Source organism: Ambystoma mexicanum, chromosome 14 (assembly GCF_040938575.1).
Source record: "Ambystoma mexicanum isolate Mex_15411 chromosome 14, UKY_AmexF1_1, whole genome shotgun sequence".
Lineage (NCBI taxonomy): Eukaryota > Metazoa > Chordata > Amphibia > Caudata > Ambystomatidae > Ambystoma > Ambystoma mexicanum.
Window position 1 is genome coordinate 42081274 of NC_090940.1, and position 25803 is coordinate 42107076.

Consider the following 25803-nt stretch of genomic DNA (forward strand, 5'->3'; position numbering starts at 1 on the left):
CGAGTGAGTGAGCCCTTTTTCTCACTCTCTCATGTGTTTTGATCGGATTTGGATTTTATATTGACTTTGTTTTTAGTCTCTGACAAACTCCATAGTCATCTACTTTTTGTATGGTGACGCACAGCACCCTCGGTGCAGTGTCAAAGACAAATCCTCTAAATTTCTCATAAGGTTTAAATACCTTTTCTCGTGAGAACTGCTGTTCCAGGAATAGTAAAGTGTTATTGACTTTACTTACCTTTTCTCTTTGTAAGTCCAGCACACCCCATCTTATGTGGAGTGCTGGGGGGGTTACTTAGTTGCCCCTTTTCCTACTTACTCATGTAACATTTTTTCTGTTACCCTCACTACTTGAAATGGCTGGTGGCAGTCATTTACTTTTTCCTAACATTGTGCATTTCTACCGCAGGCTGAATCCTCAGCTGCACTATAGCACCCATGGGTGACCATTGTGCAAAATGGCCCTTGTCTTCTTTTTCCACCATTTTCTGTTTGTGAGGTCCTTCTTGGGTTTTACTCTGCACGCCAAACCAGGTTTGACCCCTTTGTTCATTTTGCCTTTGGCAGGCTTCAGTACTGAAACCCACCTCTGGCTCCAGTGTGTCTGCAAGGGCAGGGAGTGAAGGAGGTGCCCGAAACTCCCCTGTCCTTTGTCTCCATGGTTATCTGAATGCACCCAGTCCTGGCTGGCTGGCTATCCTTGCCGTGAGTGACAGCTAGGCTGTGCATCAATGGGAGAAACCTGCTTGAAAGGCGAGGCTTCTTGGACTGAAGGCAGTCGACCACTGGGAAGGACAACCCAAGGAAGAAACAGTGAACGAAGCTTGTTGCATCCCCCTGGCCTGTCAAACTGCCCGGTGAAGCCCTGCTGCTGTGCTGAAACTCCTCTTCGAAGGGATTGTGTCCTCCGACATATTCCTTATCTTTGATAGATCTCCAAGCTGGCTGGCCTCGGAAAAATGTTTTCAGTAGAGGGCGCTGCGCGTCGATGTCCCTCGACGGCCTCCGTATCAGCGCCGATGTCACCACGTATATAGACTCACGCAGCGTACGTTGCTCAGTTCCGTTTTTCCGCGCTTCGTGGGGCCTCGGAATATCGTTGCTAATATATCAATATATTCCTCGTGAATACCGACTCGTACTTGATGGCTTCCTCACCCGAACCGACTCCACGGACCGGCTTCAAAAAATGTCGAGACTGTGGATAGAAAATGTCGTTGACGGATCGTCACAGGATCTGTTTGTGGTGCCTGGGAATCGAGCACCATTGTTTGGAGTGCGAGGACTGCATGTCCATGACGGCGAAAACCCTGAAGGAGCGTAAGGAGAAGCTCGAGAGAGGTAAGGCAGTTAAAACTTCTTCGAAAGTTTCCTCGGCGGAGTCGAGACATTCGTCTCCTCGCCATCACAAAAGACATTCTCGTTCTAGGTCTCGAAGCAGTTCCCATCACTCTTCGAGATCTAAGCATTCAATAAAGAGACGTCGAAGTTCCCCTTCCTCGTCTTCCGTTTCCCCAAAAAGGGTCTCCTGCCCCACAAAACATAGCTCTCAGGCTGAGTGGGAGGAATTCGGGAAAAAGATGCTAAGCGTCTTCGAGAAAGCGGCCTCGAAGACTGCTGAGGGTGATACCCTGGGTGAAAGACCCGAAAAATCAAAAAGCCGCGAGTCGCAGTACCCGGCGAAAGAAGCCACTCAGCATCACGAACCTTCGAGTAAAAGCAAAGTTGCGTCTTTGACACAGTCATCGAAGATCCCTTTGACACATAGACCGGCGTTTTCAACGCCGTTATCGAAGGGTTCTTCGACGCACAGGTCAGTCGAGTCGACGCGGTCTTCGACGCCGAGAAAGGATAAACCCACGGCCACCTCACAGCAAGAGGCCATACCCAGAGCGTCGAGCATGAGAATGTCATCGACAACCTCGAGTAGAATCCCGATACTCTCGAGTTCATCGAAGCCTCTACCACCTTTCTCGACGCCTTTTTCGATCGCTTCGATGGCTTCGAAGCCTTTAACGTCCGCGTCAATGTTCTCTCAGCCAATCATGACGAATTTGGCTCCATCTGCTCTGGAAATGGGATTTATACCATTTTCAAGACCTGATCACTCAAGAGTCTTATCTTCTATTTATGAAGAAGGGGAGGATTCGGATCAGGAAAGACCTTTTGAGTTGCAGGGATCTGAAACTCCTGTACCAGAGGAATTGACCTCTGAGGAAGGTAGGTTGAAAGACCTCTATGAATCCCTACAGGAAGCAAGTGGGTTGGACACTTCCCCAGAAGTGGAATTTGCCACACCAGACCCAGGGGAACATGCTGACACCTCTTAGAGAACCTTGATGGCAAGGATAATAGAGTTTATGGGATGGTCCACACCCTCACCTGCTTTTCAGCAAGACAAACCTCACAGACATCTTGGTCAAAGGTCCACAGGAGGATCCTGTGGTACCATTTCATGCTGCATTACAAAGGAGAATATTGGCAAACTGGGAAACACCTCAGGTAATCCCGGTGGTTAACAAAAAATTATCAGCTAAATATCGGGTGTCTTCTGCTGACCCTGAATATTTATCCAAACACCCAACTCCGGAGAGTCTGGTTGTTCAGGCAGCTACTTCAGCAGGTAGTAAATCGGCTTACCCTACTGTTCCACAGTACAGGGATGATAAGAGATATGACTCTCTGGCCAAAAAAGTATTTTCCACATGTAGCATGGCGTTGAAATCCATCAATGCTACTTGTACGCTCGCAAGGTTCAGCCACACACTTTGGGAGTGTGCTTCATCAGCGACTGACTGCCTCCCAGAGGGAGAAGAAAGGGAAGCGTTTCTCAACATCATTAAGGATGGTAAGGACGCAATGTGCGAATCCCTTCAGACTGGCATCGATTCTGCTAACAGCATCAGCAGGGCCATGGCGGCAAGTACAACAACCAGGAGATTTGCTTGGTTGCGAAAGTCTGGTTTTGCTCCAGATGTGCAAAGCAGACTCTTGAATATGCCCTTTGACGGCTCTTCTTTGTTTGGTAAGAAGGCGGATGACAGTTTAGAAAAACTACAAACATCAAAGGCAGCAGCAAAATCCCTAGGAGCTGCAATCTGTCAGACTCCATATCGCCCCCCAGGAACCTCTTGGAGAGGTAAGTCCTTTCACTTCTATTCCGCATTCGGGAAGGGCAGAGGACAGCCAGTTCAAAGGGGTCAGAAAAAATTCACCCGAGGTGGACGGGGTAAAAATACAAAAGCCGCCGCAGCAGGTGCCTCTTTACCCTCGGCATCTGCATCAGCCGCCTCCAAACCGCTCTGAGGACTCTCTTCACAAAACACCAGTAGGGGGCAGGTTAACTCAACATCTGACGGAATGGCAGGCTATTACGTCAGCAGCTTAGGCATTGGAGACAGTTACCCAAGGTTACTGCCTGCCTTTTCTACGCTTCCCTCAGTCATCCACCGGGGAACAGCTCTCAAAGTTCGAGATCCGCTCCTCTTGCAGGAAATTGTAGACCTGCTAGAGAAAGGTGCCATAGAACCGGTACCTGTAGCGGAGAGGAACAAGGGCTGGTACTCCCCCCTACTTTCTCATACCGAAGAAAGTCAGAGGACTAAGACAGAGGACTGAGACCTATCTTGGACTTACAAGAATTGAAAATCCTCCTCGGGAAGAAAAAGTTCAAGATGGTAACCCTCTCTCAGATCCTTCAGGCCCTCCAGCTCCAGGACTGGCTGGTATCTCTGGACCTCCAGGATACTTATTTCCATGTGCCAATCCATCTCAAACACAGGAAATACCTGAGGTTCGCAATTGGCGGCTCTCATTATCAATTTCGAGTTCTGCCATTTGGGCTGACCTCCGCCCGAGGGTCTTCACCAAGCTAATGTCTGTAGTGGCTGCAAGTCTAAGGAGGGAAGGGATCCACTTCTACCCCTACCTGGACGATTGGCTGATCAGAGCTGTATCTTCGGAACAAGCTCAGATCCAGCTAGATTATGTCTGCCACTTCCTTCACAAACTGGGGTTCTCCCTCAGTTTAAAGAAGTCGCAGATGATACCATCAGAGACTCCAGTTCATTGGAGCAGTCCTGAACACTTCCCTGGGAAAAGCCTCGCCACCAGAGGTGAGGGCTCAAGATATTCTGCAGATGGTCACCAAGTTTCAAAATGCCCAACGTCTCCCAGCCTTCGACATTTTGAGGTTGCTAGGCCTCATGGCATCCTGCATCTTCCTTGTGCCAGAGGCTCACCTGAGAATGAGATCTCTTCAGTGGGCACTGAACTCAGTGTGGCAATTCTCAGGGAGAATGACAGACCTCCTTCAAATTCCGGACAAGGTGGCTCGAGACCTTCAGTGGTGGGCCTGCCAGAAAAACATCTTGAAGGGGGAACTGTTTTGGCAACCATGGCCAGAGAGAACGGTAGTCACAGATGCCTCACTCACGGGGTGACCATCAGCGGTCGTTGGTCTCCATCTGAGTCCAGACTACATATCGAGCTGAGAGCAATCTGTTAGAGCTGAGAGCAATCTGTACAGGGGAAAAATGTCCTGATAATGACGGACAAACACAGTGGCCCTGCACTACCTCAACAAAAGAGGAGGCGTAGGATCACTGCCACTGTGCAGAGAGGTAATGCAGCTCTGGTTTTGGGCAATTCAAGAAGAAATCTCTCTATCGGCAGTTCACCTAGCCGGAGAGAAGAACTTGAAGGCGGACGCACTGAGCAGGCAGGGCACAGTCTCCCACAAGTGGGAACTAGCTCAGGAAGTCCTGCAGGAGATCTTCGCCCTTTGGGGAACCCCTCAAGTGGAGCGGTTTGCCACCAGTACCAACAGAAAGTGCGATCTGTTTTGTTCAAGGGAATTTCCCCCAAGAGGAGCTCTAGGGGACGCGTTCGTAGTGGACTGGGAGTTTCCACTCCTGTACGCGTTTCCACCAGTCCCTGTCATTCCTCAAATGATCAGGCAGTTGAGAAGATTCCGGAGAACCATGATCCTAATTGCCTCAGACTGGGCCAGGAGAACGTGGTACCCAGACCTTCTGGACATGTCCATCTGCCCTCCAATTCGTCTTCCACTCAAGGAGAATCTTCTCTCACAGAAGGGAGGTCAGGTTCTCCATCCAGACATCAGAACCCTCAACCTTCACACCTGGCTTCTGAAAGGTTGAGCTACAAGTATTGGGACCACCCTGATGACGTCATGGAAGTGTTGCTTTCGTCCAGAAGGCCAGCAATAAAGTCTTTATACTGCTGCTGTTGGAACAAATTTTGCAGCTGGTGTAGATCCTTTCTACTCTACTTGGCAAATTCAGGCCTTCAAGTTGGCACTATCAAGGGCTATCTCGCAGCGCTATCGATCTTCAAGAGTACTGCGGAGGAGCCTTTGTATTTCAAATTACCCTTGGTAATACAATTTCTAAAGGGATTAATGTCTACCCTCCAAGTCCTTTCCAGGTTCCTTTATGGGACTTAAATTTAGTCTTAAATTTCCTGATGGGTACTCCTTTCGAACCACTCCACTCTTGTTCGCTAAGATTTCTCACCCTTAAAACTGTCTTATTAGTGGCTTTAACATCTGCTAGAAGGGTGAGCGAATTACAAGCTCTATCTTGTAAACCCCCTCATACAATTTTCATAAAGACAAGGTTGTCCTACAGGTGAAGCCTAATTTCCTCCTAAAGGTGGTTTCTGAATTCCACATCACTCAGAAAATTACTTTACCTTCATTCTATCCGTCTCCCCATCCGGGGAAAGAGGAAAAAAGGCTACATAGGCTGGACCCAAGGCGGGCTTTAAGCTTTTACATCAGCAGACTTGCTAGGATTAGGCAAGCAGACCAACTGTTCGTGGGTTACTCAGGGCACAAGTTGGGACTACCGATAAAACAAACCATTTCCAGATGGATTATTTTGGCCATCCTGGAATGTTGCAAACTGGCAGGGAAGGAGCCTCCTCAAAATCTTAGGGCTCATTCAACCAGGGGTATTGCAGCCTCCTCAGCCCTCCAAAGAGGGGTAAGGAAACATGGCGTTTTACTCCCACCTCCAATTGCACACCAATGCTATGGGAGTCTATCAAAGATAAGGAATACGTCGGAGGACACAATCCCTTCGAAGAACAAGTTACTTCTTACCTTGCAACGTTCTTTCGATGGGATGTTCCTCCGACGTATTCCTTATCGCCCCTCCCATCCATCCCCGCAGTAATACTTCCCTTGTGGTTGCAGCTTACGCTCCTTCAAGGACAATAACCAATTCATGTAAAACAACTGTTAACGTCAAAACGGTACTGAGCAACGGACCCTGCGCGAGTCTATTTATACGCGTGGTGACGTCGGCGCCGATACGGAGGCCGTCGAGGGACATCGACTCGAGGGACGTCGACGCACAGCGCTCTCTACTGAAAAAAATGTGCCGAGGCCAGCAAGCTGGGAGATGATCTATCAAAGATAAGGAATACGTCGGAGGAACATCCCATCGAAAGAAAGTTACAAGGTAAGAAGTAACTTGTTCTTCTGTTCAACAAGAGAAGCTCCTGGAAAGCACTTCTTCCCTCGGGTTAGTGGGGCCAACTAACCCCAAGACGAGCTCTGCTGCAAGACCTTCCCCAACTGGCTGTACTTCTTTTCTGCTGCAGAAACAGAGTTCCAGGGGTCGAGAATCCGTAGTCGATTGCAACGTCTGTGTTAGGGAGAATTCTCAACATGTGCTAATTTCCCTTACTTTTTGAGACTCCCAGCAATTTTGCTGGATTTCTAGGATTTGATTTATTACCTGGAAAGAGTGTGAGCCTTTTTTTCCCACTCTTTCATGTATTTTGATGTCTCTTTTACTTTTGTGTTCTTTGGTTATGGAGTTTTAACACAACTCCATAGGCATCATCTTTTTCTGTGTGTCACACCCCTGTGCCACTGCACTGAAGGTGCTGTGTCTTTCAGACTCCCCAAGGATTAAAGACTGTCCCTGGGTCTGACTACTGTCACCGAGGGCATGTAAAGTTAAATTGACTTTACTAGTCTCTTAAAATTTACTGACCCAGCACACATTATCTTACTATAGAGTGCTGGAGGGGTTGCCTACCTTCCCCAGAGTCAACACACTCATGTAACAATCAAATGTTACCCCTTCCTACTTTAAATGGCTTGTGGCAGTGGTTTAGATCAAACTACCATGATTTTTCCCTACAGCTAACAACGGTAGCTCAAAATCGGGTCAGCCATGTTTTTCAATATGGCGCCCAAGACCCATCTGTAAAAACACTCTGTTCATCTTTTTCCGGCATTTCTTTTAGGAAAGGTCCTTCTTGTGTTTGTCTCTGCGCACCAAACCAGGTTTGGTCCCTTTGTCCGTTGGCCTTTGGCCGGCTTCAGTGCTGAAGCCCTCCTCTGTCGCCTGAGTGTCTGGGGTGGACAGGATGTGAGGGAGGTGCCCGAAAATCCCTGTGCTTAGTCTCCTAAAAGACCTGAATGCACTCTGGCATGATTGGCCGGCTCGCTGTCCGGCAAGGACAGCCACCCTGCTATGTGAGGGACAGCCAGGCTGGAATGAATGGGGGAAAACTGTTTAAAAGCAGGTCTCTGGGACTTGGAAAGCAGAGTCGACCACTGGAACGAAAGAACAGGAGAGGAAGGAAGAGGACTGCTGCAACTCCTGGATGACCGGTGAACCCCTGCTGCAGGTCCGAATTGCCTGAAACTCTGACGACCAAGAAGCCCTTCATGGTTAACTTCTTCCCTTGAGTTTGGTGGAAACAACCAACTCGCAAGCCACCTGGACACGTCCTCTTCTGGTCGAAATTTTCATCAGAGTGCTGTTGAAAACCGGATAGCCAGAGGGAAGGAAACCAGCTTGTGGACTTTAAGACACTTGCACCTTAAACCGACGTCTTGCTACCTCTTTTGGCCTCTTCCCTGGGCAGTGCAGGAACCTCCCGACGTCGTCCTTCTTGCCCCCACGACTGAAGCTCAGGAACAGCGAGATCTGCTCGAACTGCAGGAACAACTGCATTAGCTAAAGGTTTCTTCATTGACAAGGTCCTGTGCAAACGTGGCCCGGAAATCTTTTCGGCCATCGAGGAAGTGCGTGAAACTTTCCTCAACTACGAAGGCTTGTCCTTCCCTAAACATTCGTCAAACTTTTTGCCTAGCCAAATCCTTTAAAAATCTGTGGCAAAGACTTAACTGTTATATACCAGAACTGTGCTATCCTATACAAAAGACTCTGAACCATTGACTTTGGCCCAGGCCTATTAAGCAGAATTGATGGATGTATTTAACTGAAACCCTTTGCCCTGCCTATGAATGTATTTGGGCTGTCTATTCTTATAACCTTGTCTTTTCCCTCCTTTATTAAGTATCTGAAGTGCCATTTGCTCCCACTTCATTATGTAGCAAAATCTGTTCATTTACGTACCGGTTGGATTTTTGTGATGTATTAGTGTGTGATATTGAGCTGCTTATGCTAGAGTAATGTTTTATAACTGACTGAGTAAATAAATGTATATTCTTTTACCAAGGAACCTTGAGTAAGTGTTTGCTTGAATCACTGTATTGGTTGGTTCTTTGTGTAACTTGTTCTACTGCTCACTTAAACTCTTGAGATAAGTCTGGCTGCTCAGCCATCGCTATCACTTTACTGTGTAGTACAGGCTTCTACCAAATGTGAAATTGTGCTTACACTTGTAGTCCGAATTGCCTGTAGTGGTCCCCAAGGGTACTGCAGGTGATTCTGCCTAACAGTATGTAAGATGGCCAAAAGCTCCATGAGTCTCCTGAGGATCCCTCCCTAAGCAGGACGACCCAAGTTCGAGTCACCTCACCAGAGTGCAGCACTGAAGGAGTGAAGGAATCCCAACGGGTGTCCAAGATCCGCAGTAGTGCCGTTTATCAAGCGCTGAAACCATGAAGTGCTGCTGATCCGAAAAGAACCCTAAGCTGCCGCCGACCTTCGAATTGCTGCCGCAGGAGTCCCCAGACATCTTCCCTCTTGTCCCCACAAATGAGGCCCAGGAACCCAGGCTCTGTGTCACTGCAACCAGACAGAAGCCAGCTGGACCCTCTTCTAACCAAAGGTACTGTTCTGACTTTGGGGTACTTAAATCATTGTCTGTAGCTTGCTCTTCCCAGTTGAGACTTGCCGTGGCTGCATTTTCTAGAGTTGATCTCCGCTCTAACCTTCACAAGTGTAACAGCTTGTGACCCTACAGTGATTTTTCTTCAACAAACTCTCTAACTTTGTGCAATACATTTGCGATCTAAAAAGTGCCTCAGCCCCATAGACTTCGCTCCAATTGACTTTGGCTGTCCCGACTCCCTGCAGACTCTTCTATTCCATTGACTTTGATTCTTACTGTCCCTCATAGTTGATGCATTGGTTTTAAACTAATATTGCTGTGAAAGTGTTTTATCTAGACTGCATTGGAAGATATGAAGTGCTCACATGCTCCGAGAACCGGTTTAACCTTTTTCCTTCCTCTAACCTTTCCTTTCTGCCAACCCCAGAATTTACAAAGTGTACAAGTGATATATAAATGCCATTACTGTTGTCGTTGGTGAAGTCACCTCATGGTGTAGGAAGTGTGTATGAAGCATCTCTAAAGTGTCTACTTGCTTTGGGTTGATTCTGAGAAAGTATTTTGAAGTGTATTTTTATTGTTAAACATTGCCCTTTTTAAAGAATTCTTATTTAAAAATTACTGTTAAATCAATTTTTTAACTAAAAACCTTGCGTGTAAGTGTTATTTGGATACTTGTATTGGTGGATTTCATTGCTACAGCTCACATTTACCACTCTAGAGAGAAGTCTGGCTGCTCAGTCACACTACCCACTTGTGTAGTACAGACCTATACCAATAGGTGGGTTACCTAATACCAAGAGGACAAGGGCTGTGTAGTCTCCCACAGGATTACTGCATCAATTCTTGCTTAACAATCATGGACATGTCTGTTCTGATCAGGACGGACACTTCTATTACAATGTTTTACCTGAACAAGCAGGGTGGCACCCGTTCCCCCACCTCTGCATGGAGGCGGTTTTGATCTGGGAATGGGCCCTGACGGAGAGGATTTGGATTTCAGCAGTCCACCTCTCGGTGGACAGCAATGCAGGAGCGGATCAGTTGCGTTTTTTGGGGTGCAACACTTGCAAGTGGGAGTTGCATGATGACTCCTTGTTGCCCCTGTTCTAGCGTTGGGGGTTCGCAGACTTGGATTTGTTTGCATCTCCCCTGAATGCCAAGTGCCCCCAGTTTGCTTTGTAGGCCGGTCAAGGATGTAGGTCACTGGGATTGGCCTTTCAGATCTGTTGGCACTGCTGCAGGTGTTACGCGTTCCCGCCCACCCCTCTGCTTAACGGACCCTCCGCAAGTTCCGGGCCTTCATGGGTTGCAGGCTCATCTTGATTGCCCCCCACTGGTCTTCGGATCTGCTGCAGTTGTGCTTCCAGGTTCCCGGCCATCTTCCGATTCCCAGCAAGGGGCTTCCTGATGCAGCAGGGCGGGGCAGTGAAACCTCTGGAGCCCAGCCAAACTGGCCCTGGCTGCCTGGTTCCTGATCAGCTGAGGCTTCAGCAGGCCCTCGACTCGGTCCCAGTATGAGAGCAAATGGATTAGGTTCTGCCATTGGGCCAGCGACAAGTGTCTGGACCCTGATGCACTTATTTGGCGGCCATTGAGGCTTAAAAGAATTCCCCTGAGCATTTGTTTTCAGCAGCCAACCTGGTGGTTAAGGCCCACCTTAAGGGGTTGTCTACTCTTTACTCCTACGTCCCGTCTTTACTGACCTCGAAGGTCGGGGCAGGGTTCAAAACCAGCAAAAAGAAATGGTGTCCCATAGAAATCTATGGAGGGAAAGATGCAATAAGAACTTCTGATGTTTGTTAATCTGCTTAGAATCACATGCTGTGCATAGGTCCGACATCCAGTGGTCACTGCGGAGTATTGCATTTTGTTTTGCGTAGTCGAAAAGGGGACGTCGACAAGGCGTGTCTGTAACACTATCCCTATAGTGATGTGCGTTGTACCCACAATCCCTCACACGTCGAGGTCCCTCAGATTGTTTTTTTCTGCCCAGCTACTGGTCGCCTTTATGCGGAGCTCCTCGAGAGACATTGCCAAATAGTTTCTTCGACCTTTGGTCGTTTGTTATTAATATCAATAACGTAGATCCCTCCCTCGACGCAGAGCCGTTTCTCCGCCGAGCAAGATCTTCAACGGAAGAACGAGCGGAGGGGATCTCTCGGCGCTGCCGAACACGTGGCCTGGCCTCGCCCGCCATACACAGTAGGTAGAGTGGGGTTTTGTGGTCTTTCTATCTTTTCTTTAAGAATGCCTTTCTCTTTCCCCTCCCTTCCGAGGTCGTAGTCACACTTATTACCCTCAGCTATGGAGAGGATGCCTTTTAGGTTTTGCCCGCTTTGCAAGGGTAAATATACCTGGAAGGATAAGCACAAACGGTGCAACCGTTGCTTACCCCTCGATCACCAGGACGACGGCTGTGCGGCCTGTAAATTACTAAAGCCCAAAACTCTAAAAGACCGCAGGGTCAAAAGGTGGGCGGCCTACGCCATATCTAGGCCTGACTCCTCGCCCGCTGCCGCCGCCGAGTGTGACGAGGACAGTGACTACACGGCCCCCGTAACGGAGGCTGTAGACCTCTCAAAGGAGCGTTCACGCTCCTCGTCCGTCCCCGGCCCCGACAAGCCCGGCTCACGCCCAGTTTATGGGGATGAACACCCCGGCGACAAGGACGCACACAGAAAAACACCAAAGCACATACCCCCAGGCACACATTCGTCGAAGACGAAGGCAGCCATAGCGCCAACGCGGACGCCGGGCCCTCCGACGTCTTCCGCCGACCGTAAGGGTCGTCAACCCTCCCCGCCACCGCTTCCGCAACAGGCGACTGGGCACTCTAAAAATAAGGGCGCTAACACCAAAATTTCCGGCGTCGCGCATCGCAAGAGCGCTCACGTTGCCAACAAGGACTCGATGAGGAAGGACTCGACGGGCAAGGACTCGACGAGCATGGACTTGACGAGCAAAGGCTCGACGTTTCATAGCGCGACGGCGACCGATCCCTCGGAAGAGAGAATGATCGCCAAAAGCCTCGCGCGCATAGCATCTAAGGACGGCCAAAGACGTACGGCGAGTGAAACGCCGAAAACCGCGCACAAGGCCAAAGATACGCCGAAGGCGCCGGAAAACAGATCAGGCCAGTTCCAGACGCCGACAGAAGGCCCTAGCCAGCAAGAAGGCTACTCAGAAGGCGAAGGCTCTTTCTTCGACGTTATGGGACAGAACCAGACAATTACAGGAGGAAGAAACCCCCTTTTCTTTCCCAGACCGTCTTGGCCGACCTCAGTGGACCTTTGAAAGGTTCCAGACCTGTATGGACAAACTAGATAGGTTCATGTCCATCCCAGAAGACAGGGCACCCAAGAGACCAAGGGAGGTACCCCTGGAGAGTCCAAGGGCTAAATACCAGAAGTTTTATAACCCCATACAGGAGGACATAAACTCTTACAATCCCACTGAGGAAGACACCTTCCAAGAGGAAGATGAGTTCACCTATGTTGAGGACCAACAAGAAGAGGAAGATTTTCACGAGGAAACTAACCTATGTGAGTAAGGATTCCAGGAAGACACAGGTGAGGGTGACCCAAATCCCTGGCAGTCACCGGCTAGGTCGACTGACACAGGCAGTAGCAGTATAGTCATCAGGTCTACTGAAACTACACCAGTCAGGAACCCTTCGCCTGTCGATGATCAACCCACCTTCAATGTACTGCTGAAGAAGGCAGAAGCACATTTCTAAATCGAAACTGGGGAGGTCACCCCAGACACCGATTTTGTGGAGAGGATTATCAAAGAAAAAAACCCCACTAGCCAGGTTATACCCATCCTCGCCTCAGTTAAGAGACGTATTACACCTTCTCTTTCCACTCCTGCATTGGTGAGAGGGGTCAATCCGAGGATTGAGAAACTGTTCACTCCCTCTCAATCAGACCCATTATATATTAAGGGTCACTCAATCCCGGACTCCCTGGTCGTGACCAACACCAGGAAAAGGGCAGGAGTCCCACTATCTACTAGCGAGGCACCCCCAGATAAAGAGGGGAAGAAGCTGTATACCCTAGCCTAGAGAATCACCACCTCTGCAGCATTCTCTACCAGAATCGCCAATAATAATACCCTATTGGCAAGCTACGCCGATGCTCAATGGGCTAAGCTCAGACAGGACATCGAAGAAGCTCCCCAACCCCTAAGGACTCGTTTACTGGCTACAGTTAACAAGGGCTCTCTGGTCAATCAAAGCATCGTCAAGAATACCCTCGATGCAGCAGAGACGGCTGGCCGCACTTTGGTACAAGGAATTTTACTAAAGCGTCAGGTCTGGCTTCGCAATTCCAGATTTAAGGCGGAAACACAAGCGTCCCTTATTAATAAACCCATAGAGGAGTCCAACCTCTTTGGGAGAGCAGTGGATGACGCGCTGGAGAACGCGAAGAAAGAATTTGATACAATAAAGACCTTAGACCAAATTTCAAAACCCCCTAACAGGCGGGGATTTGGTAATAAGCGCTTTTTTCGTGGACAACGCCAGCAACAAAACCAACAGTACTCTGCCAGCAACTACCAAAGTAATAGCGGCCAGTACAATCAGAGGGGTCAACGTTGTGGCAAGGGAAGAGGCCGGGATTCCACCCCCAGAGGCTCCCAAGCCAACAACACCAACAAGTGACGCGAAGATTCGCGTCCCCTCCCATGCAACGCCGGTCGGGGGCCGGTTAACATCCTTTCTTCCAGCATGGGAGGGAATAAAATCAGACCGCTGGGTACTTTCCACCGTAGCCCGCGGCTACTGTATAGAGTTCAACAGTTCCCCAACATACAGACCCCTGAGGGGACGCCGCATGACACCAGAACACCTCGCCATCCTTCTCCAAGAAGTGGACCAACTGCTGGAAAAAGGAGCCATAGAGGTCGTGCCTCTATCTCAGGTAATGGAAGGTATTTATTCAGTGTACTTCCTTGTACCCAAAAAGGATCTAACCATGCGCCCTGTATTAGATCTGCACCCAGCGAACAAGTTTGTCAAACCCCAAAAGTTTCCTATGATGACCTTACAGGTAGTTATCCCGCTGCTATCACAGGGAGATTACATGACAACACTGGACATGAAAGATGCATACTTTCATATTTTAATGTTGCCAGCGCACAGAAAATACCTCAGGTTCATGATAGAGGGCAAACACTACCAGTTCAGAGTGCTACCCTTCGGCATAGCATCTGCACCAAGAGTATTCACGAAAGTACTGGCAGTGGCAGCGGCCCACCTGCGCAGGTTATCCATCCCAGTATACCCTTACCTCGACGACTGGCTCATAACGGGATTCTTACGAGACATGCTTCTCAAATACCCAAAAGACTGTAGACCTTTTGTTCCAACTGGGCTTCTCCATCAACGAGAAGAAGTCCAGCTTAGACCCCAGCCAAGTCAAACAATTCCTAGGGGCTCTAATTCGAACAAAGGACGGCCTCGTATTCCCCTCCAACGAGAGGGTCCAAAACATGCTGTTTCAGATCCCCCAATATGTGGCAGGTCGAGAGGTGACAGTGCGCAAAGCGATGCGATTGCTAGGAATGATGGCGTTGTGTATTTATTTGGTGCCTCACGCGCGCCTGCGCCCAATGCAAGAGTGGCTCAACAGCCAGTGGTGTCAGGCCAGCAGACAATGGGACGATCTAGTGGTGGTCTCGCAAGCCTTGGTTCTCTCGCTACGGTGGTGGACAAAGGAAAACCTGATAATAGGGAAACCCTTTGCCACACCCGCGGTGGAGGCCACTCTAACCACGGACGCAGCCCTCACAGGATGGGGGGCTCACCTATCCCATCAGACTGCTCTCGGAGTGTGGACTCCGAACGTAGCATCCAAGCACATAAACCTACTGGAGCTACTGGCGGTGTTCAAAGCACTAAAAGCCTTCCAGGAACACCTACAAGGGAAGACGGTGATGGTCCTTACAGACAGCACCACAGCCATGTACTACCTCAACAAGCAGGGGAGCACCCACTCTCCAGGACTGTCCAAGCTGTCCCAGAATATATGGAAGTGGGCTCTCAAACACAACATGTTCCTACTGTCACAACACGTACCAGGGGAACTCAATCTGCTAGCAGACGAACTCAGCAGAGACTTCCCCCTGCCCGAAGAGTACGAATGGCAATTGCACGAAGACATCGTCTTAGACGTCTTCACGCAATGGGGATTCACGGAAATAGACCTGTTCGCAACTCTGGAGAACTCACAATGCGAACGTTACGCCTCCAGGTACCCCCAGAACCAGTCCAAGGGGAACGGTCTGTCGATTCAATGGTCAGGGAAATTTGTTTACACCTTTCCCCCGACTCCCCTTCTCAACAAAGTGGTGCACAAGATGCACCAGGAGTAGGTTACCATGATACTAGTGGCCCCAATGTGGGCCCGGCAGCCATGGTTCGCTCACTTGATGGGGATGTCCCTATCTCCCCCAGTGAAACCTCCCTGCCCGTACAACATGCTGTCACAGGACAAGGGCAGGACACTGCATCCATGCCCTCAGACCATGAACTTAGCAGCCTGGCTCCTGAGATCATAGAATTTGGACATCTACAACTCCCGCAGAGATTTATGGACATCCTCAGGGAAGCCAGAAAACCTAATACTCGCCACTGCTATTCTAGCAAGTGGAAAATATTTGTCATCTGGTGTAGAGGTAAGAGCATCAACCCGGTTGACTGCTCTCCCACAAACATTGTTCTGTACTTGACCCATTTACTGGATTCAGGTCTAGTGTTCAATTCCATTAAAGTCCACCTGGCGGCACTTTCTGCATACACTACTTCACAACTTAAAGTGTTGTGGTGGAAGATACCAGTTATCAAGGCCTTCATGGAGGGGGTAACGAGAATACACCCTCAGATAGCTAACCCAGCTCCCGGATGGGACTTAAATGTGGTACTTTCTAGACTCATGGGCCCTCCTTTTGAACCCATGCACAAGGCAACTCTTAAAGACCTCACTCTTAAGACTGCTTTCCTAATAGCTATCACCTCCATTAGGAGAGTAAGTGAACTACAGGCTCTTTCTGTATTAGACCCCTTCGTAACAGTTCACAAGGATAAGGTGGTTCTACGCACACACCCAAGGTTTGCACCAAAATTCATCTCGAAATTCCACGTAAACCAGTCAATGGAACTACCAACGTTCTTTCAAAACCCTTCCAGCTTGGTAGAAAGAAGTCTGCATACACTAGATGTACGCAGAGCTGTCATGTTCTACATGGAAAGAACCAGACCACTGAGAAAAACGAATCAGTTATTTGTCTCGGTGGCAGCAGGAAGAGGAGGAGATGCAGTCTCAAAGTCCACTATATCTAGATGGATTGTTCAATGCATCACTCTGTTTCTCTCGTGCTAAGAGAGAACTACCCTTCAAGCCAAGAGAACATTCCACTCGAGGCACTGGGGCTTCCTAAGCGTTCATTGCAAATGTTCCCCTTGAGTCCATCTGCAAAGCGGCTACCTGGAGTTCTGTGCACACCTTTGCAAAACACTACTGTCTAGATGCACACTCTAGATCTGACTCCCAGGTGGGACAGGCAGTATTAAGACATCTTTTCTCTACTGTTCCTTCTCATAACCCACCGCCAACTCCGGGTACTGCTCGCTAGTCTATGCACAGCATGTGATTCTAAGCAGATTAACAAACATCAGAAGACAATGCATTACTTACCGTAAAAGCATTTCTGATGGTTGTATCTGCTTAGATTCACATGCGCCCACCCTTCCTCCCCGCTCGGATGGAAGGAACATAGACACCTTTCTACATCTCTCTCTCTCTCTTTTCTGTACTCACTCACGTATAGAAGGCTCCCTCAGGGCAGAAAAAATACAAACAGAGGGACCTCGACGCGTGAGGGATTGTGGGTACAACGCACGTCACTATAGGGATAGTGTTACAGACATGCCTTGTCGACGTCCCCTTTTCGACTACGAAAAACAAAATGCAATACTCCGCAGTGACCACTGGATGTCGGACCTATGCACAGCATGTGAATCTAAGCAGATACAACCATCAGAAATGCTTTTACGGTAAGTAATGCATTGTCATCTTTCCTAACACCCCACAGCACTCTGGGAAATGGTGTGTGCTGCAAAAAATAAAACATGTCCTAAAAAGAAGAGGATCACTCCTGTACTGGTAAGTCAAAGGACTAACCTGTGAGCCCAAAACTACATTGCTAGAGGGGCATTAGGAGCATGGAAAACAAAACAAATGGCAGAGGTCACCCCATTCTGCAACCTTGGACGAAGGACCCAGTGTCCCCAGAAGAAAGGTAAATGAAGGAGGTGAGTGAGATAGTCTGACTCCTCTTCAAACTCATTGAGAAAATCCCAGTGAGTCCAGCAGTAGTGCTAGAAGGCTCAGTGCAGAGGGTAAGATTTGCAAAATGAAAACCTCCTTAAAACCCACACAAAGTTGTATTGTGGTATCTGTGGGACCCTCCTCCAGCCTAAATCTGATTACAAACCAAGAAGCGCGTATGTGCCCTGTGAGGAGCACACCTAGAATGATTGGCCAATGTCTGATACTTACGTAAAAACTACACCAAGAACCAAAATGAACATGACTAGATTGTAGTGCGCAAAAAAGTATTGGTAGTCCATTTGCTCCTGTTCAAAGAACGTGTGGCTATCAACATAATAAAAAGGCTAAAGACTGGTGTAGCTAAAAGTAAATCTCATAGCGGACACCATTTGTGTCTCATCGCACTTTCTGGGTGAGAACTCGATACCGTGTTCTGGGAGCACTCCTGCCCCAGGTGGTCAGATGGAATACGGCAGCACCAAGCTTAAGGGACTACCAAAGTTAGCAAAAGGAGAGCCCAGCAGGACTATCTACCCAACTGCCATGGAATATATTCACGCAATAACCACAATGTACCCCTGGAGGAGACGACTTATGCACAAGCAGGTCAAGAAGTGGTGCCATTTTGGGGGTGGAGGGTGTGATTAAAAAAAATCATAAACCTATATTAGTATCTCCATACAAGCAGCATACAGTGAAGTCATTACTTAGACTTTTCAATCCCTTTTGACAAAATATCTGCAGGCATCAAAGGCTTCTAAATCTTTCTTGTGCTGTCTTCAAATTCAAAGTTACTCAAAATGTTACTTTTGTTTTCCCTCTTGAGCCAAGACCCACAGTACAGTCATCACTTGGCACTACTTGCTACAGTGGCATTTCTCTCTCTCTTTCTCTCTTTCTCTCTTTCTCTCTCTTTCTCTCTCTTTCTCTCTCTTTCTCTCTCTTTCTCTCTCCACCCAGGCATCTGCTCTAAGCATCAGAACTTCCAGCACTGAGGTGCGTTGGACCAGTCCTATCGCAGAGTCACTTATGGTCATTGACACTGTTCACAGGATTTCAGAGTGAATGAGGAACAGGGTTTGGACTGCTAAGTCTTCATTTGAGGTGGGCCATCAAGCCTGAGAAAGGTAGAGTCACTACCCACCTAGCTAAATTAATGTGGCTCGAAACAGCTAGTGTCTGATAAACCTGGGTTCCATGTAATCGCAAACTGGGAGATTGAGCATTCCAGCACAAACATGGTATTCTGGCCGGAAAATCTTAAAGCCCCTTCACCTGTAGCAACACAAAGAATCTACACACGTCTGATAGATTTTGACATTTTTCTGAAAAACCTGAACAGGGTTGTCTTCAGATCACGTTCGACAAGTGGACAAATGAGTTTACCAGAGGTCGAGCATTCTGAAAGGCCTTAGAGTGATCTATCTTCTGAAATGTAAAGTTTGAGTCCTATTACTCAGTGCACATCAAAGGTTCATTATTTGCCTTTAATTTGGATTCTGAGAAACTGTTAAAAGTACAGCCCCTGCATGAACATTATCTGTTTCTGAACGTGGGGACGATCCTATTATCTAGCACTATGAACGGACCCACTTGCTTTGCTTAATGTACTGAATGCTGACTGCATTTACTTTACTTGCATGACTTTTCATGCTTTCAGGTTCCCAATTGAGCAGTCACATCAACAGGGTAGTCAGCCACCCCACGCTTCCAGTCACCATCACAGCCCACGAAGATAGACACATCAAGTTTTTTGACAATAAAACGGGTAAGCAATTGATTGCTCGAGTGTTAAAATGTCATGCATGCCTTTTAAATGTTGTCCACAATATTAAAGATGTGTTGTAGTTTTACGTGTAGATTTGCTTATGATCCAACCCTTTATTGCCACGCGGACCTTGAAACTTTGGCTCTTGTAGTCTGGTATTCAGGTGATCAAGCAGTAAGTAGAGATGAAGTGGAGCACTAGGGGGTGACCGCTGCTAGTCTTTCAATCTTTTTTACAACTGGGAGCGTGCAAACAAGATCCTTTAGGGGTGTTGGGAAAGATTCCTCCTTTTGCAGCTTTCCCGTCTACCTCAATTAGACCCTCAGTATTTCTTCTTTGCTGAATGCCCTCAGTTTTGGGAGTGATGTCTTTTAAAACATTACTCCCTTATTTGGCTCATTTTTTTAGGGGGGGGCTCTGTTCCTTTTTAAAGTTAATGGTGTAGCACTACTACCTCCTTAATGATACAGTAGTGCATGGTAACATTGTCCCCATTCTTCCGATTCTTTGGACATTGCTTCCGTACTTCACCCAAGCAAGCACCTTTTATTTTACACTTTTTGGGTTCACTCCTGTGCGCCTTTCATGTTTTACTGCATAGTGCATTACAGTGCTCAAAATGACTATCCATAATATTTATGACTTGCGCTTGTACTTCGCTCCCTTTCTGGCTGCCTTCTTCCCTGGTAGGGGTAGAAAATGACCACAAAAGTGATGGGTGGAAGGTTTTGAATGAATCTAAACCACTGGCAATTGCTCTGGGCAACCTTCCACACCACTGTTTTTTAGCCCGTCTGCGCCATTGCAAAAGGGGACCAGCCATGTGCAAATCAGTCAGCAGCTGCCGCTACCGAAGGTTGCAGCCCAGCCCGAACTGCTAGGCCAGGTCCCCTCTGTACAGAAAACCAAGCAACCCCAGACATGTTTCGGCCTTGTTGGACCTCCTCAGTGAGGTGCAGCCTGGTTCCCTGTGGCGCAGCGAGCAAGGGACCCACGTCTGGGGTAGAAAATGGCCATATGTCATCATTCCTCTTTACATGCTCTGGCCAGAGCTCGTGAAGTAGCCTTTGCGTATGTGGAATTAGTTTGGGCCGAGCAAATGGTTGCAGATTTGACAGCTGTTCAGAGTTTAAATGTTGGAGTTCACCTTATACGTGGGGATTTGATATATTGAGAAAGTAGCTATTGATCAGAAGCATGAGGCCAGAGAGGGGCACAAGAATACTTGCACTAGGGGCAACATTGCCCAAGCCTTCTACCACAATATGAATCTGTTCTTTTATCGACTGGGGAATCCTTCCATGGTGCTTCCCCTCCCCTGACCTGGTGGGCCTAAACATTAGAGTCCTGCATCACCAAGATTGTTATCCTAGATCACTGAAGGGTTGTGGGCCTGCAGCTGGCATCTATCACCCGAAAAGGGGAACTCTTGGGTTATCTCGATCACACGCAGCCCGGTTCTGTCAAACTCTCTCCATACTCGTCGTGGGCACTGGACATGCCTGTTTTGCTGCTATTCATCATGACTATGACTCCTGCTGCCTGCACACCCTCTGTAATTTCACCTCCCCAGCACATCTAGTTTGTGGCTTCATGAGTCCTCAAGCAATATGTGGGAGTTAATGCAGAAGCTCTTCAACTTGTCTGTTACGGTAGATTTTTTCTTTTTGCATTTTTTTCATCTTGGAGTTCAGTGGAACTTGTCCTCTCCACCCTTCCACCCAAATCAAGTAGCTTTGTCTTAGTTATTAACCAGCTAATTTTTTTTCTGGGGCAATGGTGTGCCCTTAAGGCCTACCAGTGAGTAGGGCTGCTTTCTTCAATCATGTTGGTTTTTTTGTAATGTAGCATGTACCACCTTACAGGGTAGTTCTGCAGGGGTACTTTGTATCCCATTTTCAATTGTTTGCCAATTTGCTTTTGGCCTTTTTGATGTGCCTATGGGCGTGCTGGTGGCAGTGAAAAGCTTCATCTTATTTTCAGTTCACTTTAGTGTACTATAGTTTACCACATAAGGCCATCTCAAATACAATGTACTCAAAATGGCAGTTCAATGGATTGCATCCACCCACCGATTTCTCATCTGGATGGGTACTCCCAGCGCCAACTGTTGTCAGGATATGTCACCCATGTGTGTGGTGTAGCTCAACGACCATAGTCACCAGCTTCCGTTCTCCTCCACTCCGGACATAACACTGATATGATAGGTTATTTATAACGCGCTTAATAAATACCCAGAGGTTTCTAAGCGCGGACCTGGGGATTGAACATGTGGTGCTCCATGTCATCTTGCTTCCAAGGCAAGCACGTTGCCCCTGAGCTATCCTCCCGAGACGTATACCATACATATACAGCACACACTATGCCTCTGCTAGCTCAGTGCCTTTTTTACTCATGCTCAGCATTCTTGAGAGCATATCCTGTCTAGAGAAAGAAACATTGTGTTGCACAACCATGTCCGATTCCAAGGAGTCTGGGTTTAAGTGTTGGGAGATTGCAGCTCCAAAATGTCCATCAGCGAATGTAAGGGAGTGTTAGGGAGAATTCTCATAAATGTGCTAATTCCCTACGCCTTAGATACCCCCAGCAACTTTGCTGAATTTTGAGGACTTGATTTTCTTACCTGGAAAGAGTGTGATCCTTTTTTCCCACTCTTCCATGTATTTTGAGGTGTTTTGCTCTTGTGTTCTTTGATTATGGAGTTTTAGATAACTCCATAGGCGGCATCTTTTCATGTGTGTTACACAGCACCCTCAGTGCAGTGACACAGGGAAGCCTTTCTAGGCTGCCCCAAGGTTTAAATACCTTCTCTGGGATAAACTGTTTCCCAGAGAATGTAAGGTTAAATTGACTTTACTAGTCTTTTTAAATTCCTAGACCCAGCGCACACTATCTTCCTACAGAGTGCTGGAGGGGTTACCTAGTATTCCCTGTGTCTAGAAACCCATGTAGCAGTCAAATGCTACCCTTTCCTAGCGAAATGGCTGGTGGCAGTGGTTTTTACCACAAACTACCATGATTTTTCCCGACCGTGAACACCGGTAGCTAAAAATTGCGGGAGCCATGTTTTTTAAAGTGGCGCCTTAAGCCCCTTTGTTTAAACAGGTCCTGGTCCTCTTTTTTTTTTTCACTGTTTCTTTTTGCAAAGGTCCTTCTAGAGTTTGTCTCTGTGCGCCAAACCAGGTTTGGCCCCTTTGTTGTATGCCTTTGGCAGGCTTCAGGACTGAAGACCGCCTCTGGCGCATGAGTGTCTGGGGTGGGCAGGAAGTGAGGGAGGTGCCAGAATCTCCCTGTGCTTAATCTCCTAGGAGACCCGAATGCACTCTAGCGTGATTGGCTGGCTGACTGTCTGGCAAGGACAGCCAGCCTGCTGGGTGAGTGGCAGCTAGGCTGGAATGAATGGGAGAAAACAGTTTAAAAGGTGAGTCTCTTGGACTGAAAGGCAGTCGACCACTGGAACGAAAGAACCAAAGACGAGTTGAAAGAGGACGGCTGCTGCAACTACTGGACCGTTGGTTTGCCCAGTGGAGCCCTGCTGCAATGTCCGAATCGCCAAGTTCACCTCGACAGAGAAGCCCCATTCACGGACAACTTCTTGCTTTGAGTTGGTGGGACCAATCCACTCATAAGCCACCTGGATACCATTCTCGGAGTTGGTTAGGATTAACCAGGGGGAAGGACACCAGCTTGTGTGCTTGGAAGGAACAGCAACCGGAATCGAAGAATTGCCAATTTGCCAGCTTTGTGACCAGTCCCTGTGCAGTGCAGGAGTCCCCCGACGTCCTCTCTTGTCCCCACGACTGAGGCTCGGGAACAGCGAGATCTGCAGGAACTGCTAGGAACAGAAGTCATCAGCTGCATCTTTTTCTTCAATATAAGGTACTGTGAAAACCCGACCGAGAGAACATACCTCTCGCTGCGAAAGTGCGTATGTACAGCTTTGGCAACTTGCAGGCCTAGTCGGCTTGTGACCCGACATTCTACTACTACTACTACTACTTCTAAGAACCGTGGCAAAGACTTTTCCGTTTTAAATACCAGAACCGTTTTTACGTATACAAGACATTAGTCCATTGACTTTGGCCTACCTATTGCATGGAATCAACTCCTCTGGTGAACTCGAAACTATTTGCACTGTTTTAGAGTATCTGTAATATTCGTTTTATTAACTTATGCCTTTTTGCTCCTACTTAATGCTATTTTGCTCCTACTTCAAGGGAGCTCAACTGCTTAGTAGTCAGTATTGTAGTATAACTTTTGTGTGAAATTGGTTTCCTCATTTAGTGAATGTTTTACAAGTGATTGTGTAATAAATGGAGAAGTGTTTTTTACGAAGAAACCTTGAGTCCAAGCGTCTGTCTATATCATTATAGACCTTTGTGTAACACCCTTACAAGCTCACATTCCCTCCTGTGATAGGCTTGGCTGCTCAGCTCACTACCAAAAACTGTGTGGTACAGACTTATACCAAAGGTTAGTTTTGCTTACACCTGTAGTCATAGTTGTGTGTAGTGGTCCCAGAGAGTATTTACCCCTTCTAATCTTCCCATCTCTCCCCATGCTCGTAATCTAGGAATTCAATTTGACTCTTCCCTCTCCTTTACCCACCACATTTCTCTTACCTGCCCCGCATGTCTCTACCACCTTTTCAATATTCGTAAAGTCAGCTCTTCTCTCACCTTCCATGCGACTAAATTTTGAATCTCTTCCCTCATCTTCTCTAGTCTGTTCTATTGTTCTTCTCGCCTATTTGGACTCCCTACCTCCCATCTCACCCCTTAAATCCCTCTATCACTCTGCTATCCATACCCTGTGTCTTCTCTCTCTCCTCAAGACTCCTTCTCCAACTCCTCTTACCTTGGCTGGCTTCCCTTCAATTTCCCAACTTAAATTTGAATTCCTCTGTCTTGTCTTTAAATCTACATGACCTTGCCGCCCCATACCTCTCCTCTCTTCTTTCATTCTACACCCCCTCCCGCTCACTGTGATCTGCCGATCTCTTCCTACTTTCTGTTCCCCCACCACAATGTGCCTCGTCTCGATTCCACTCCTTTCAGCTCCTTGCCCCACTACACTGGAACTCCCTACCTCTTTCTATCCGCTCCATCCCCACCTATTCCTCCTTCTGTGCCTCCTTGAAATCACTCCTTCTCCACTCCCCATCCTGACACTCTTATCCCCTCTTCCCCTTTCTCTCTCCTCCCTCTAATACCCCCTTCATACTTCCCTTTACCAGCCCCTTTCTCTCCTACGTCCTCCTCCCTCTTGCTTCCTCACTCTATTCCCCTTCTCTCTCCTTCCTCATTTCCTTCTCCTCCCCCTCCTTTTTACCTCATAGGCTAATTGTTCTACATACTGTTTTACTGGTTTGATTCATAGTTTGTAAATTGCTTCTACTGTTATCATGTTCTATGTATTCATGTTGTTAACTGTAAAGCACTTTGGAGTGAAGCGCTATATAAGAATACATACAAATACTGCATGCAAACTCTGCCTAACAGGGAGATTTTAGCACAACCCTCTGGTGTGAGCTGTTTAATCATCTAACCTTATATTGGAATAGTGTCACCCAAAAGGAAACGCCATACTCTCCAATGGAAGCTGTAGCAGAGCAGTCAGGCTTAACTTCAGCGGTAAGGAAGATTGGCGGGGGAAGGGGGAAAAAATGAATCCCAACAGACACCACAATAAGATTACACCACTCTGATATACTGAAAATATACACACTTTAGTTCTAAAGTCATACATGAAATATTTGATTGGACTCCGGTTACACTGAACACAGAGCGCATAGTGTAAGTTAAAATAATTGGCCAGTTAAGGCCTAGCACACTCTTTACCCTAAAATGTAAGCCCCGTACCTGGTGGCACACAGTACATGTAGACTTCCAGATGCAAGTTAAAGGGTAGACCGCCTAAGCAACATTACAAAGTATTTCCTTGGTGTACAGCGTTAACACTCAGATTGAAAAATCTCTAATTAATCAGACCAAGTCTCTAAACCTCCAGGGCTTGATGAATACCTCCAGGGAGCCTAGAAAAAATGCCACAGCTAGGTAAGTGCCTTGCAGTGTCATTTGTAGGAGTGTTGAGAACAGTGACCCATTGGAAACCTGAAAAGCCTGGTAAGTCCCAGTTTCTTCCTTAGCTACCCAGAAGAAAGCAATCCATTCCAGACAGCACCTGTGGAGACCCAGAAGAGGAGATCCAGTGGAGGGTTTAATCCCCAGCAGACAGAAAAGTACAGAAGCGTTCCACCCCCATTGTTAGCCAATGAGGAATACAGTCAAAAGGGACCACTAGAACATGGCAAGTGCGAACCTTGAGGGTATCTTGAATAACCAATCAATTCTGCACCTAGAGGTGAGCTTGGTTGGATGTTCCTGTTAAGATGGATAGATTGAGAGGTCACCTTATTTTGGTGAACAGGTAAAAACACTAATTTCTTGCCAAATTATATCAAGGTAGTGTGTTACAGTATTTCTCATACCACCCTGTATTGAGGGTGCTAAGAAAACTAGGGCTAGGGGAAAGGCTAAAACACCTGGCAAGAAACAGAAGCCTTGCCTCTTAAACATGGGTAGCGTGGGCAGAGACTCGAGGCTTAACTCTCAGGTAGGCGTAGTAGGTTGA

At 47.7% G+C, this 25803-nt stretch overlaps 1 protein-coding gene across 3 annotated transcripts in view; it reads left to right on the forward strand.

The window, feature by feature from the left end:
* Positions 1 to 25803, forward strand: part of STRN3 (striatin 3) — a 1674795-nt gene that overhangs the window by 1440897 nt on the left and 208095 nt on the right. For all 3 annotated transcript variants that reach the window (XM_069638486.1, XM_069638489.1, XM_069638488.1), the window contains one exon: positions 19063 to 19170. In XM_069638486.1, coding sequence (XP_069494587.1) covers positions 19063 to 19170 — 108 coding nt within the window. The remainder of the gene's footprint in view (positions 1 to 19062; positions 19171 to 25803) is intronic.